The 16577-nt window shown below is 36.2% G+C and overlaps 1 protein-coding gene across 7 annotated transcripts in view; it reads right to left on the bottom strand.

Annotated features, from left to right (window-relative positions):
* Positions 1-16577, bottom strand: part of PTAR1 (protein prenyltransferase alpha subunit repeat containing 1) — a 50289-nt gene that overhangs the window by 10344 nt on the left and 23368 nt on the right. For 5 of the 7 annotated variants that reach the window (XM_010362950.2, XM_010362951.2, XM_030919543.1 and 2 more), the window contains 3 exons: positions 14792-14896; positions 12790-13003; positions 3779-4083 (listed from right to left, as the gene is read on the bottom strand). In XM_010362950.2, coding sequence (XP_010361252.1) covers positions 3779-4083; positions 12790-13003; positions 14792-14896 — 624 coding nt within the window. The remainder of the gene's footprint in view (positions 1-3778; positions 4084-12789; positions 13004-14791; positions 14897-16577) is intronic. The other 2 variants (XM_030919547.1, XM_030919546.1) reach the window with 1 other exon arrangement.

Here is a 16577-nt window from a genome sequence, read left to right as displayed (position 1 = left end):
TTTACTAGAGACGGGGTTTCACTGTGTTAACCAGGATGGTCTCAGTCTCCTGACCTTGTGATCCACCCTCCTGGGCCTCCCAAAGTGCTGAGATTACAGGCCAGATACTGTATTTTTTACAAACTGAAGGTTTGGCAATCTTGTGTCAAGCAAGTCTATCAGCACAATTTTTCCAACTAAATGTGGTCACTTTTTGTCTGTGTCACATTTTGGTAACATTCCTAATATTTCAAACTTTTTCAAGATTATTGTATCTGTTATGTGATCTGTGATCAGCGATCTTTGATGTTACTACTATAACTATTTTGGGGTGTCACAAACACACCCATATAAGATGGTAAACTGAACCAATAAATGTGTGTGTTCTGACTGCTCCACCAACCAGCTCTTCCCCCATCTCTCTACCTCACCCTAGCCCTCCCTGTTCCCTGAGATACAACAATATTGAAATTAGGCCAATCAATAACCCTACAATGAACTCTAAGTGTTCAAGTGAAAGGAAGAGTCACAGATCTCTCACTTTAAATCAAAAGCTAGAAATGATTAAGCTAAATGAGGAAGGCATGTCCAAAGCTGAGACAGGCTGAAAGGTAGGCCTATTGTGCCAGTTAGCCAAGTTGTCAATGCAAAGGAAAGTTTTTGAAGTAAATTAAAAGTGGTACCCCAGTGAACACACAAATAATAAGCAAAACACAGTCTTACTGCTGATATGGAGAACGTTTTAGTGTTCTGGATAGAAGAGCAGATCAGCCACAACATTCCCTTAAGCCAAAACCTAATCCAGACTAAGGCTCTAATGCTCTTTAATTCTAAGGCTGAGAGAGGTGAGGAAGTTAGAGAAAAAGAGTTTGGAGTTAGCAGAGATTGGATCATGAGGTTTAAGGAAAGAAGCCATCTCTATAACATAAAAGTACAAAATGAAGTAGCAAATGCTGATGTAGAAGCTACAGCAAGGTATCCAGAAGACCTAGTTAGATCCCTGATGAGGGCAGCTACACTGACAAGAGATGTTCAATGTAGATGAAATACGCTTCTATTGAACGATGCCATCTAGGACTTTCATAGCTAGAGAGAAATCCATGCCTAGCTTCAAAGTTTCAAAGGACAGTCTGACTCTTGGTAAGGGCTAATGTAGCTGGTGACTTGAAGTTGAAGCCAAGGCTCAATTACCATTCCAGTAATCTTAGGGCCCTTAAGAATTATGCTAAGTCTACTCTGCCTGTGTTCTATCAACAGAATAATGAAGCCTGGATGAAAGGACATATGTTGACAGCATGTCCATTTAAAGAATGGTTAACTGAATGAGCCCACTGTTGTAGACCTACTGTTCAGAAAAAAAGGATTCCCTCCAAAATATTACTGCACACTGACTATGCACCTAGTCATGTGAGAGCTCTGATTGAGATGTACAAAAAGATTCATGTTGCTTTCATGACTGCTAACACAGCATTCATTCTCTAGCCCGTGGATCAAGGAAAAACTTCAACTTTCAAGTCTTGTTAAGAAATACATTTCATAAGGCTATAGCTGCCACAGATAGTGATTCCTCTGATGGATCTGGGCAAAGTAAATTGAAAACCTTCTGAAAACAGTTCACCATTTTAGATACCATTAAGAACGTTTGTGATTCATGGGAGAAAGTCAAAATATCAACATGAACAAAACTCTGAGAGAAGGTGATTCCAACCCTCATGGATGACTTTGAGGAGTTCAAGACTTCAGCGTAGTAAGTCACTGCAAATGTGGTAGAAATTACAAGAGAACTAGAATTGGAAGTGGGGCCTGAAGATGTGACTGAATTGCTTACAATCTCATGATAAAACTTGGATGGATGAGGAGCTGCTTTTTATGGATGAACCAAAATAAAAAGTGTTTTGTTGAGATAGAATCTACTCCTGGTGAAGATGCTGTGAAATGAACATTGTTGAAATGACAACAAAGGATTTAGAATATGACACAAACTTATTTGATAAAGCAGCAGCAAGGTTTAAGAGGACTCCAATTTTGAAAGAAGTTCTACTGTGGGCAAAATGTTGTCAAACAGCATCACATACTACAGAGAAATCTTTCATAAAAGAAGAGTCAAACTTCATTGCAATCTTATTTTAGGAAATTGCCACAGCCACCCCAACCTTCAGCAACCACCACTCTGATCAATCAGCAGCCACCAACACTGAGGCAATACCTTTCACCAGGAAAATACTGCAACTTGCCAAAGAGTTGGATGATCGTGAGCATTTTTTTAGCGATCTAGTATTTTAATTAAGATACATACTTTTTTTTTTTTAGACATACTGCTGTTGCACACTTCTTAGACTACAGTGTAACGTAAAAGTAACTTTTATATGCACTGGGAAACAAAAAAATTGTGTGGCTTACTTTATTGCTTTATTCACTTTATTGCAGTGGTCTGGAACTGAACCTGTGATATCTCTGAGGTATGCCAGTAGCTTAAAAGATCTATCTTCTCTCTTGAAAACGTGAAATAAGTGACTTGGTTTTAAGAGAAAAAGAGCATTCTCTACTAATGAAGGTGCCAAAGAGGGCAGATAATCTTTTGTTCTGAATATATTTAGTAAGGAAAAGCAGCTGACCAGGTCTCCTCAAATAACCTATAAGACAGACTGTACTGGAGAAAGAAAGAAATCTCAATAACTTTAGAAATGGGCAATTTTAAAGAATGCCTACCTCCTTCCTGCCTAGTGCAGGCAAGTCTTTCATTTACAAATACAATGCTATGGCCTAAAGTAGAATCTGTATTTATGAAGATGAAGATGCCTCCAAATAAAGGAAGATCCAAAGAAATGAAGCTGGGAAGGGGTCACATACGTGACTTCATTCCAACATACTGTCAAATGTACTCACAACTGAAGTTGATAGGTTGCTAACCCTTTTTCACTCTTTGCTACCAGACTTTCCCCTCTCTCAAAGATAAATTCTCTTACACTTTAAACAAAAAGTGTCAAGAGATTATACTTCAGGTAAGTTAATTTGCAGACCATCAGGGTTGGAAAAATGATGACGCATACTTTATTCTCGGGGTCTAATCAAATCTCAATCCTGACTGTGCATCAATATTATGTGTTGAGCGTTTTCTCAAAAAAAAAAAAAAAAAAAAAAGCCAGGCATGGTGGCTCACGCCTGTAATCCCAGCACTTTGCGAGGCTGCGGCAGGTGGATCACCTGAGGTCAGAAGTTCAAGACCAGCCTGGCCAACATGGTGAAACTCCAACTCTATTAAAAATACAAAACTAGCCAGGTGTGGTGGTGAGCACCTATAATCCCGGCTACTCGGGAGGCTGAGGCAGGAGAATCTCTTGAACCTGGGAGGCAGAGATTGCAGTGAGCCGAGATTGTGCTATTGCACTCCAGCCTGGGCAAGAAGAGCGAAACTCTGTCTCAAAAAAAAAGAGAGAGAGAGATGGCAGCAATTCATCCTAGATATGATAAGTATTAGTATCTCCAAGGAAGGAATCCAAAAACTTTTGATTCTGTTTTATTTTGGAACACAAGTTATTCTACTGCACAGTCAAGGCTGAATATCACCATCCTAAGCTGCAGGGAGAGATCTACATGAGGAATCTCTTATTAATGATGATGATGATGATGATGAGATGGTAACACAAAACCTCTTGTATTCACTCAGGCAAAGCTCCACAATCAGATGACCATGTTTACCCACCCAAGCAGGCAGGAATCAGGTGTAACTAACACCTTCTGCAGCTCTCATGAGGACATGCATAGTTTTGTGTAGAAAATAGATTTTCCCTTTTCTTACCTATGACACCAAAGGGTTTCATGTCCTGGGTAGGAATCAATAAGATCAGTGCTGAATTCAACTTCTTCTTCTAGAAGATGGTAAAGATTAATCCTTGGTTCCTCTGTTGAAACTGCTGCTTCTTCATCTTTTGGAAGAACTAGTGCTGGCTCACTTCTCAAAGGATTTTGCTCCATCACAGAACTGTCTATCACAGTTTGGCTAATCAAAGACTTTAGCAAAAACTGGCGGTAGTGAAATCCACTGTGGTCTGAAACGTGCATAGATGCCCAATGTTTAGTAGAAGACAGTTCATCAAGAAGAATCTTGTAAGAAGAAAAAAGGGAAGTAAGAAGAAGAGTTCTCAAAGGTTCTTCTTTCTCCATTCTTGCCTCTGATTTCTCTTTGATTTGTTCCTTTTTTGACAAGACCATCTTACCAATATTTTGTACACAATGTCCAGCACAGTGCTCTCACTTAGTGGAAGCTTAATACATGCAAATTTTCTCTTCCCCATATAAAAGTGATAGATTTTTTTTTAAGATTAAAGAATTTAGGAACTCATTTGTCATCCTTCCCTTAGACCTTGACTACTCACATTCTGATTGATACACACAGTGAAGGAAAGACAAATTCTAAAATAATGATGAGCATTAGGGTATTCATTTACAATGCTGATGTAAAAGGAAAAATATAAACTCAGATTACTTTCATATAAACTTTATTCTACATTTAATAAATGTGTATAATATCTAACTTATTATGTCTTCAACAATAGGCTCAGTGAAATTATTTGTCCTTCAGTATAAGTGCCATAAGGGCAGAGACCATGTTTGTCTTGTTCATTACTTAATTATAAGGGATTAGTAGAAAAACATGATGCACTAATAATAAGATTTTTTCAAGAGCTCGTGACTTTAACTATTTGTCTCAAACTTATTTAACATTAATAATAAATGAGTTTTAAAAGAAATGAAATGAAATTCAGCAGTAAATTGTTTAAATCTTTGTGATACCAATATCTTGCAAACTGAAGAATTTCAAATGAAATGCTTTTTTAAAAAGCAGCACTTATGCAAAAATAATTTATTTGAATGGGTGCTGACGAGTTGATGGGTGCAGCACACCAACATGGCACAAATATACATATGTAACAAACCTGCACGTTATGCACATGTACCCTAGAACTTAAAGTATAATTAAAAAGAATAAAAAATAATAATAATAATAATAATTTATTTGAGAGTGTCTTGAACAGGTAGCAAACATAAATCAGTGAAAGGTATATCAAGTGCCTACCACATTCCATCAGAGGATTTTCAGACCAGCTAAGGAAAAAAGATATACATTTGTGAACAGTTAACAATATAGACAGCATAATGCTAAATGCCACCTTCACCTGTCTGTCAAAGGTCCCAGACAAATGCCTTCTCCTGTACCATGATCTTTTTTCCATTTCTTACACCATTTTTCTTCCCCGGGAATCTTTCCTTTTCCTGAACCCCCATAGTACTTATGTATTGCATCACATTTATTAAAGAATTTCAGTGCATCTCTTCATTCCCATTAAACTCAGTGAGGGCTTTAAGATATTTATTCATTCCTATTTGATACTTCAATCCTCCTATACCTACTGACATCAGGGTGGATAAATAAATATTTTATGAAATGAACGAATGAACAATTTAATAAATAAGGCGAATAGTATAAAGGAGTAAGATTACTTCCAGCCAAGATAGTCAAGTTGTATCAGTGATATGTTTTAAACATCTCCTTTAAGTTCCAATGAGTTTATTCACAGCCACCTAAATTTATTACAGAGGTTAGAGCTGGCAAGTCTCTGAGAAACGGAAAACAATATCTTTATTTGATTTTCAAAGGTGAGCAAAAAATAGCACCAGATAAACTCCTACCTGAAATAAAAACTAATCTTACGTTTATTACATTTTTGAAAAATAAACCTGTAGAACATTCTGGCTGTAATATAGCAGCTTTTTTATTTTGGCATGGCTTCTTAATATGGATTGAAAAGAGTCCTCTACTTATTTAAAGTGAACTTATATAATATGAAAAACATCTAGATTATTTCTAACTGGATATTTCTATGTATAAAATTGCAGTTTATTATTTAATTTTGAGGCAAAAATGGCACATACATAAAAGATGTTCTGGCTGGACGCGGTGGCTCATGCCTGTAATCCCAGCACTTTGGGAGGCTGGCGGATCACCTGAGGTCAGGAGTTGGAGACCAGCCTGGCCAACATGGTGAAACCCTGTCTCTACTAAAAATACAAAAATTAGCAGGGCGCAGTGGTGCATGCCTGTAGTCCCAGTTACTTGGGAGGCTGAGGCAGGAGAATAACTCGAACCTGGGAGGCAGAGGTTGCAGTGAGCTGAGATTGCTCAACTGTACTCCAGCCTGGGTGACAAAACGAGACTCCATCTCAAAAAGGAAAAAAATATACATATATTTTCAACAAAATCACTTTCTTAAAAAAATTATTAGGCTTTTAAAGAGAAAATCCACTATATTCTTTTCCCTAAGATATAAAGATGCATATTAAATGAAAGAAGAAACTTTAACTGGAATTTCAGGGCATTTTCTTGTTAGAATAAAAAGATATAAAGATATAGGGAATGATTTCTTTTAAAAAGACAGCAATTACTTTTAAGTGATCCAATTAACTTTTAAGTGATCTAAAGACACTATATAAAGATATGGCTTTAATGTACGGTACTGATGGGATAAATGACCTTTACGTGATATACCTTAAATATCTTCCTTTTCCTATTTCCATATGAAAACATGAGTAAGTGAATAAATAAACCACAAGAAAACTGCAGATGCAGGGCTATGAAAAAGAGGGATAACATGTTAAAAATGAAAGACTACTAAAAATACATATGCTGTAGGTCCTGTAAACTTTTAAAAATAACATTTGGGCTTTCTTCTGATTATAAAAGTGATACAAAATGATCAATATAGAAAATTCCAATAATATGAAAAAATATAAAAAAGCAAACAAAAATCTATTATTTTGTTGGCCAGAGATCACTACTTGTAACATTCTGGCATAAAACAAATCTTTCAGGTTTTTTTCTATATACGCACATGCAGAGAGTTTATTTTTAACAAAAATCTGGGATATTCTTTTGTACTAATTTTATTCCACTTCAATTATAAATATATTCCTATGGTATTAAATATTATTTTATAATTTTTAACTCGTAAAATATTTCACCCTCAAGATTATCAGAATTTAACCATTCCCCTGTTTGTTTCTACTCTTGTATAAGTAACACTCATATATAAATCTATGTACATATCTAATTATTTAGGAGAAATTTCTAGAAATATACTTGCTGGAACAAAGAAAAAAACTTTATAAGGTTCTTAATACATACTGTCAAAGTGCCCTGCAGAAAGGCTGTATAATTTATATTCCTATTGGAAGTACATGTTAATGCTTATTTCCTAAATTCATCATCAATACTTTAATCTTCACTAATTTAATAAGAATCACGTTTCATTTTAATTTACATTTCCTTAATTATCATAAAGGCTAAATATCTTTTCTTATGTGATTACTTTTCCTTTGTTTCTTCATTTATGAACTGCCTATTTTGCCTAATTCCCTACCTTTATGAATTGTCTAATTTACTATTTGTGATAGTCATTATTTTTCTTATGAGTTTGTAAGAGGTCTTTACATATTAAAGATACTAAGTCTCTATTTGTCGTATGTGTTGTAAATATTATTTTCAGTATATTACTGCAACTGATTTTTAAAATTCTTTTCTTTTTTTTAAAGATTTGGAGTCAAGTAAAATTCCTTTTTTTCTTTTCTCCCTCAGGTCTATTGAAGTGTAAATGACAAATTAAAATATATGTATAAATGACACATACATACATATATATACACACACATACATATACACACACACACATACAGACATATATATGATGTACGGCATATTGTTTTTATGTATACACTGTGAAATGATTACCACAATCAAGTGAATTAACATATCCATCACCTCACATAGGTATTTTATTTTTTGTGATAAGAACATTTAAGATAACACTCTTAGAAATCTTTAGGTATACATTATTAACAGTAATTACCATGTTCTACCATTAGACCTCCAGAACTTACTCATCCTAACTGAAACTTTGTACGCTTTAACCAGCAACTCCCTATTCCCTACCATAACCCCTACTCCTGCAATCAGCATTCTACTCTCTACTTCCATAAGTTCAACTTGTTTAGAGTCCACCTACGAGTGACACCATGCAATATTCATCGTTCTGCGCTTGGCTTATTTCACTTGGCATAATGTGAGTCTCTTTTTTCTTCATATAGGTTTTTATTCCATTTAAAGTTCAATTTGGTATTTAAGATAAAAAAAAAAAAACACCTAACTTTCTATTTTCTAAAAAGTCAATCAATTTTACCAGCATCACAAATTGAACAAGGAATCCTTTCTCTAATTATGTGAAATGCCATATTCATCATTAATGAAATATGTACATATTATGTATTGGAATTTGTTTCTGGACTTTATATTCTGTTCCATTACTGAGTCTATTTTTGAAATAGCATCACAATTTTAATTACTGTCTTACTAAACATTTAAGTATCTAATGGTAGAGTGTTCCTTATCGTTTTTCCTAACAATTTCTCAGCTATTCTTTAAGCTTTATTCTCTCTAATGTACTTTAGAATCATTTTTCAAGTAAAAAAAAAATCAGTGTTTTTAAATATATTCACAGAATTGTGCAATCATTGCTGTTATCTAATTTCAAACGTTTTTACCACGCCCACAAAACCCCATTCCTATTAGAAGTTACACCCCATTCCCTCCTCCCCAGCCTCTGGTACCCACTAATCTGTTTTGCCTATTCTGAACATGTTATATAAATGAAATCATACAATATGTGGCCTCGAATCTGACTGCTTTCAATCAGCATGTTTTCAAGGTTCATCCACATTATAGCATGTATCAATATTTCCTTCCTTTTTTATGGCCAACATTCCATTGCATGGATATTCCACATTTTGTTTTCCATTCCTCAGGTGAGGTGTTACTTTTTGGCTATTATAAATAATGTGGCTATTAACGTTCTTATACAAGATTTGGTATGGAATGTGTTTTCACCTCTCTTGGGTATATACCTAGGAGTAGAATTACAGTGTCTTATACGGTAATGCATGTTTTTCTCCAAGAATATGATACATATTAACTGTAGTTTTATTAATATATAGTAATTCTATGTTTAATTATTTGAGGAAATGCCAAACTGCTTTCCACAGTGGCTATACCATTTTACATTCTTACCAGCCATAAATAAGGGTTTCAGTTTCTCCACATCCTAACCAACATTTATTATTGTCCGTATTTTGGTGTGAAGTGGTATCTCACTCCCTGTGGTTTTGATTTGCATTTCCCCAATAGTAAAGATGTTGAATATCTTTTCCTGTCCTTATTGGTGACGTGGGTATGTTTTTTTGGAGAAATGAGTTATATGTGTTTTTTTTATGTGAAGCCCTATATTAACTTGTAATTTGCCAGTAGTAATAAACTGCCCGACTGTGAGTCTTTCCTGCCACACTACCCTCAAATATAAATATTTTAAAATTTACTTAAATGTCTATTTAAGCATGCAGACATCAGAGAGAACATAAAATAGAAAATTAGTGTCATAATTCCACCCCATACTACTTTTAATCAATCTTTATTCTTTCTTTTTTCTGACTAGAAAATGTTTTTATAAAAAATACAAGAAAAAAATCTATAACATTGTTGTGTGTATGTATAAATATCTGTTGAGCATTTACCATGTGCCAAGCACTGTTCCAAACACTTCAAAGTATTTGCAGTCTCATTCAATGCTAATGAATACATTAAAAATTGTATTAGGCTACTGGGTGCAGTGGCTCATGCCTGTAATCCCAGCACTTTGGGAGGCAGAGGCAGGTGGATTGCTTGAGGTTAGGAGTTCAAGACCAGCCTGACCCACATGGCAAAACCCCATCTCTGCTAAAAATAAAAAAATTAGCCAGGCGTGGTGGTGGGTGCCTGTAATCCCAACTACTTGGGAGGCTGAGGCAGGAGAAGTGCTTGAACCTGGGAGGTGGAAGCTGCAGTGAGTTGAGACTGTGCCACTGCACTCCAGCCTGGGCGACAGAGCAAGACCCTATCTCAAAAATAAATAAATAAATAATAATATTAGGCCTACCCTAATATAATCTATTGTGAATATTTTCCTTTAAATCATCTTCTAAAATATAATTTTTAGTCATAACAAAATATTCCAATGTGATGGACTGTAATGTAACAACTTCCTCATTATTGAAGGGCTACAGATTTTCTAGTTTTTCACTACTATAAATGCTACTTTTATACATCAAACTTCTATATTTAATAGCCAGTGTTTATTGAGCACTTAGTTAAGACACTTTGATAGCCACTTTATATGAATTCTCCCATTCAATTTGCATCACTCAGTGAGATGGGAATTATCATCACCCTTTTTTTCCAGATGAGAAAACTGAAGGTATAAGAGGCTAAGCAACTTCCTCAAGGCTGCACAGCAAATTGGTGGTAAAGCCAGAATGCAAAGCAGGTCTGCATGACCACTGAGTGAAGCCTCTAATCATTCTACCATACTTCATTTTCCATTATTTCTTTATGATGAATTCCTGGAAGCAGAACTCTAAAAATAACACCCTATTTTACAAAGTGTGATAAGTGCTGCCATGTTGCCCTTCAGTAAGATTGTAACATTTGAATAATGCTCATTTTCATACTCTTACTAATACTCGAGGCCAGCACTTTAAAAAGTCATTTTCAATTTTTTAAGTTAAAAAATGTCGGCTGATTTCATATATATTTTTAAGCTGATCTAGACTACTGGTATTTTTGTGATTACCTCCTGTAATAGACAAAGCATAGCAGTAAATGTTCTAGGTGGGCCCAATGGCTTATAACAACAGAAAGGGGATTTGGTAAATTTAGGACTCCTTACTGATAACAAGAGCAAGAGATGTTGCAGTGGCAAGTGGGGAATGGAAGAATGGTAAGTCCTCCTCCAAGGGCGGGTCAAGGAAGGGTGATGACATCTGAGCCCAAGAGTGGACCCTGGCAGCTGAGCTCACCATTAATGAGTTATAACTCACCATTAAGGAGTTATCCTTACCACCAGATAGTCTCAAGTAACCAAGAATTTCACTTTGGCCCCTTGTTCCTGATTTTATGGAAATGTCACTTGAAAAGGTTCACATCATGGCAGAAAAATTTCCAAAGACCTCTCAGTCAACCTGGACTGTGCCTTCCTTTTTATCTCCAAGCCTCCTCATATCTCTTTCCTCTTCCCACACACCATCAAGTCATAGATCTGAGATGACCACCAAGCACTCCATATCCCTGACTACCCACCAAACAACTTGTAATCACGCCTCCCGACTCAATGTATCTTCCTTCCCCCAGCAGCTATTTCCAACAAGCCCATCCTAGATGAAGAACCATTTTTCTGTGCTCCCATTGTATTCTGATGCTTTGTAATCGCTGGTCTACTTTCTCCACTAGATTTTCAATTTGTTGAGAGCAAACACTTTGTCTTACTGCCATACCCAGTATACAGGACAGTTGGTGGGTATGATAGGGTTTTATACTTTTTCATGAATAAACTGCACTGAGTTGATCAAGCAAACTGGCAGCCAATTTTCTATCTCTGGAGGAACAGAGAAAGGAACTAAAATTGAGTGAACCTCTATTAGATGCCCAGTAATTTACATCCATTAACTCAATTAACTCTCACAATAATACACAGAGGCAGACAGTAGAGTCCCTATTTTATAAATGAAAACAATAAAACCTTGCTTTCCACATATAGCTAGTGGAGCCAAAATCTGAACCTAGGTTGATGTGATTTTAAGCCTTTGCTCTTTCTATTCCATTAGGCGGCCACCTCTCCTGAAACTCAAAGCCACATAAACGAAGTGGAAGGCTTCTCTTCCAGAATTATTGGCTTAAAATCCTCTGGAAGTAAAAAGTCTCCTATTTGTCCTCGCCAGGAAACAAAGAGGGAAATGGGAGCATGGGAAGAGGGATGTAAGAAGAAGAGGGTGGTAAGTTAAAATTATATAACACTTCCCCACTTATCTGAAAGCACCAGCTGGGGCACTTTGATCTTCAACTTGACCTCTTTTAACTGTCTCAAGCCTGAGAAGCTTTTTAGATGAGCACCCTAGATTTTTATGGCACTGTGACACCATCAGAAAAGAAAAACCTGAGACACTGTAGTATATTAAGAAGGAGCAAAAGGGACACCTGGCTCTCATTCTGATGAATAATAAGTGGTACAACTGTAGCTAAGTCTAAGCCATTAAAATTCTCTGGAAATCTCCATCTCCTCATTTCTAAACTGAAAGGATTAGGCTGTGAGAGTTTGCAAACTGGCTCTGCATTCAAATAACCCTGAGTCAGTGGAAAATACTGATCTCTAGATCGACCCTCATTCTGTCTTAGTAGGCTTGGAGTGGGACTTAGGAATCCCCAGGTAATTTACAGGCTCAGCCAATTTTATAAACACCTGGGTGAGATCGTCTATTCCCTGCCCTCCTCTCCCTCTTTTCAGAGGACGAAAGTGTGAAAAGACAGCCAGCTGACTTAGTATATTGTCACATAACCAAACACTACCAAGAAATAGCAATTCCAGTTCTATAAGGCTTAATAATCCCTTCCTGTTTCAGGATAAAGTGAGTTATGCTCAATCTTCCTCAATTGGTTAAACCTGCCTTTGCTTTATCACCACACTAGCCTTAAGACTGCCAAAAACAGCACTGGTGGGGAATGCAGGATTTTCATTTAATTACAGGGTTTCTCCAGAGGTAGCAGCTGTCACGATTCTCTGACGTTGCCAGACCATCAGTTTCTCTACTCCTTCAAAGCTCTTCTGAGGATGAACTACTACCAGAAGATTTTAAGGGCAGATAGGCAGTCTGCCCAGGAGACAATAATATCCCTACCTTGACATCTAGCTTGGCCAAGTGCTGTAAAACCCAGATGCGATGGGACCAAGCATTATAGTTGCTTGGGTATCTCCCTGCTGCTTCACCACAGACCTCCATCTCTTCTTGTATGAGTCGCTGTACCCTTTCTGTGGGAATTGTTCCCAAGTTTCCTTTGGTCATAAAGGAAGGCAAGGAGGTTTCCTGAATTAGCTGTTGTAGCACCCATCGCCTGTTAAGGTAGCATGTGGGAAAGAGAACACAGAAAGAACATAAACCAGAGAGAAAAATAACCAGTTTTCATTGTCCCTAATTTAATTTCCATTCAGAGACAATGCAAAATAATACCTATTTATAAGTCCAGTTTTTTGGAGATGGGGAGGGGTTGTTTTGTTTACGATGATATTAAATTTAGCAGTATGGATGAAGAGTGGAAAATAGATAAACAGGAAAATAAAAAAAAAACTTTAAAATCTGTAATACAGAGAATGTCATTACTTCTAAAATGACAATCCCAAAACTCCACTTGACCAGGACATGTAAAGGCAATTGGTGTGTGTGTGTGGTGGTGGTGGTAAGAGGTTATAAATTAATGGCTGATAAATATTACCAGGAGTCATGATTCACATCTTTAATTATATATGCATGCCTCACCCTATGTGCATTTGTTTGCAAACAAGAAGTTGCATTCTGATAGCTTTCATTCAGCAAAATTCTGTATTTATAGCATAAAATCTGGAAGGTAACAAATACAATTCATTAAACCATTAAGGAGGTGTCAAAATATCCTTAACCACAAATTCTCCCTTTGTCTATTTAAGATTTGCATTAGCATGTATTTACATAAAAAACACTAAATAGTGTTTCAAGCTACTTAATGGGTTTCATTTGCACCAATAATTTACTCATATAAAAGCATTTTTTAGACTAAAGTATTCAAACCCAAAGGTACAGGAAACTGAGTAAGAAAACTCATTTTGTCATTTTAAAATAATGGAATTTATTTAACAAAATATTGCTTGATAAAAAAATTAGACAAGCCAATAAACTGATGGATGCATATTTAACAGTTCCTTTCCCCTGCCACCATCCCTTTCCAAACCCCCATACACACAGTCATACACTTTTCTGTGGTATACTACCTCAATTTCTAGTCATGAAGAAAATACAACTGACTATGTGGTTTGGAAGAAGCTGACCTACAATGTTAACTAAAGGCATGATTACCAAGACACCTTGCACTGACATAAGATCCTAAAAATGCCCAGGATTTAAGAAAAATTAGAGTGGCTTAATAAACTGAGAATTTCAGAGTAACTTCTTTATTGGTCCTGACCAGCAAGCCCACACCATCCCACTTTGATCAAATAAGAGTAGTTACACAGGATTCATCAGGAAGATGCTTCCAGGTGGCCAGGATTTTGAGAGTCCTAAATTGCATTCTGGTTATCTGTCCCAGGCTTTTAACCTAAAAATGTTCTTTGCATGTATGGTTTTTAGCAACTTTAGCTCAGCGTACACAGCATTCACCTCAGTTACCCTTAGCTTTCTCTGTAAGTTAATTTTAATAACCACAACCATCACCACCACCATCTTTACCAGGAAAATAACCAAATGCTTTTAAAATCCATGTTGCTCATTACAGTTGAGTATCAATAAATGCAATCTCCACAACTGCTTCAAAGAGTTAATAATAGCTAACATTTATTATGTAATATGTGCCAGGCACTGTGGGAGTGTTACATGCATTAACTCATGTAAACTTTACTGTAACTGTATGAGACAGGTGTAACTATTATTCTCATTTTACACATGAGAAAACTGAGGCTTGGTGAGTTAAGTAATTTCCCATGAACACTTAGGTAGCAAGTTATATAGCGCCTAGATTTAAACTTAGGTAACCTGACTTCAGAATTCATGCTCTGGAACCGATATGTAACCTTGCCTCTCACATGTCATGTTTCTTTCTCCAGCCATTCTGAATCCTAAGTAAGAGTACTATGTTGTAAATTAACCACACCTGTGAATCCATGTTTCTGGACTCTTTGGAAACTTAGTTAAGGCGAGTTTTCCCAGATGTAAATCCTTAATTGGATTTAAAGTGCCAGAGAGGATTAGTTCTTTCCTGTTAAAAAAAAAAAAAAAAAAATTAAACATTACTTTATTCTTATAGCCAAAGGTTCTACATGGCTTTTAATATAGCCTCATTGTGAAGTGAATGTCTAAGAATTAAAAAAAAAAAAAAAAAAAAAGAAAAAAAGCCCAAGCCACTCTAGGATACAAAACACTCATAAATGTGACATGCAGTAATCAAGAACGTATTCTCATAATCCCAATATAACAAATTAATAAGCAGAAAGAGAAGGTCTTAAATCAACAGGTGAAGTGTTAGCTGTTTGTGTAAGGGCAAAGGGGTTTTCTGGCCTATCTCATTTCCAAAAGTTATGAGACCTGATAGTCGTATCTACAGGGCCAATCCAATACCAATCAAGAATTGGTCTAGTTTCCTAAATAGGACTTGACATCATCTATTTCATTACAAAACCACACATACAACAAACACAATATGGTTGGGGAAAAAATCATTCATGGAATCACTATTCTAACCAAATTACCATTTTTTATTTTTGAATTTTCCCTATCACACATACATTTTAACATATAATTGTATATCCTGCTTTCATTATATCTTAAGAATTTTCCCATGATTCTATATAATTTTTGTAATGAACATTTTAAATGATCGAATAGTTTTCATTCAGTAGCTATGCTTTTCCCTTATTGTTAGACGTTCAGGTTACTTCAAACTTTTTTTTTTTTTTTTTTTTTTGAGACGGAGTCTCGCTCTGTCGCCCAGGCTGGAGTGCAGTGGCCGGATCTCAGCTCACTGCAAGCTCCGCCTCCCGGGTTTACGCCATTCTCCTGCCTCAGCCTCCCGAGTAGCTGGGACTACAGGCGCCCACCACCTCGCCTGGCTAGTTTTTTTGTGTTTTTTAGTAGAGACGGGGGTTTCACTGTGTTAGCCAGGATGGTCTCGATCTCCTGACCTCGTGATCCGCCCATCTCGGCCTCCCAAAGTGCTGGGATTACAGGCTTGAGCCACCGCGCCCGGCCTAACTTTTTGTTATTTTAAAACAAATCTGGGGGGTGGGGGGAAAAAGCTTTGTGCTTATGACTTCTTTCTTTTGTATTCTTACTTTGGATAAGTTTCCAAAAGAGCTAATAACAAGGTAAAATACTTACATGGCCCTTGATATACTAGGCCATTCCTTTTAAAAATATTAATATAAGCAGAAGTAAAAGCAATGTAATGTTTTGGTTGTTTTTAAAACTGTTCAAGCCCAACCAAAGCTTCAATGCAATCAGTTATCCCTTGATATCTTGTTGGGGCTTGGTTCGAGGACCTCCCACGGATACCAAAATCTGCGAATGCTCAAGTCCTTGATATAAAATGTGTTGCTATATAACCTACGTACATCCTCCCATATACTTCATATCATCTCTAGGTTATTTATACTACCTAACACAATGTAAATGCTATATAAATAGTTCTTATATTGTTCAGGGACTAATGACAGAAAAACAAAGTCTGAATATGTTCACTACAGAAAGCAATAGTTTTCTCAAATATTTTCTATCTGCAGTTGGTTGAATCCAGGGATGCAGAACCTATGGATACAGAGGGCCAACTATATAAAGAATGTCATACAAGAGCTTTCCATACCTGTTTCTCAGGTAAATACAATTTACATTTAATTTCTCAGGTAAGTTTTTGATAAGTGCTGATATTACACTCTCACTGAATT

The sequence above is a fragment of the Rhinopithecus roxellana genome, chromosome 16 (assembly GCF_007565055.1).
Source record: "Rhinopithecus roxellana isolate Shanxi Qingling chromosome 16, ASM756505v1, whole genome shotgun sequence".
Lineage (NCBI taxonomy): Eukaryota > Metazoa > Chordata > Mammalia > Primates > Cercopithecidae > Rhinopithecus > Rhinopithecus roxellana.
The sequence above is the reverse complement of the archived record's forward strand: the minus strand, read 5'-3'. Positions and strand labels throughout refer to the sequence as shown.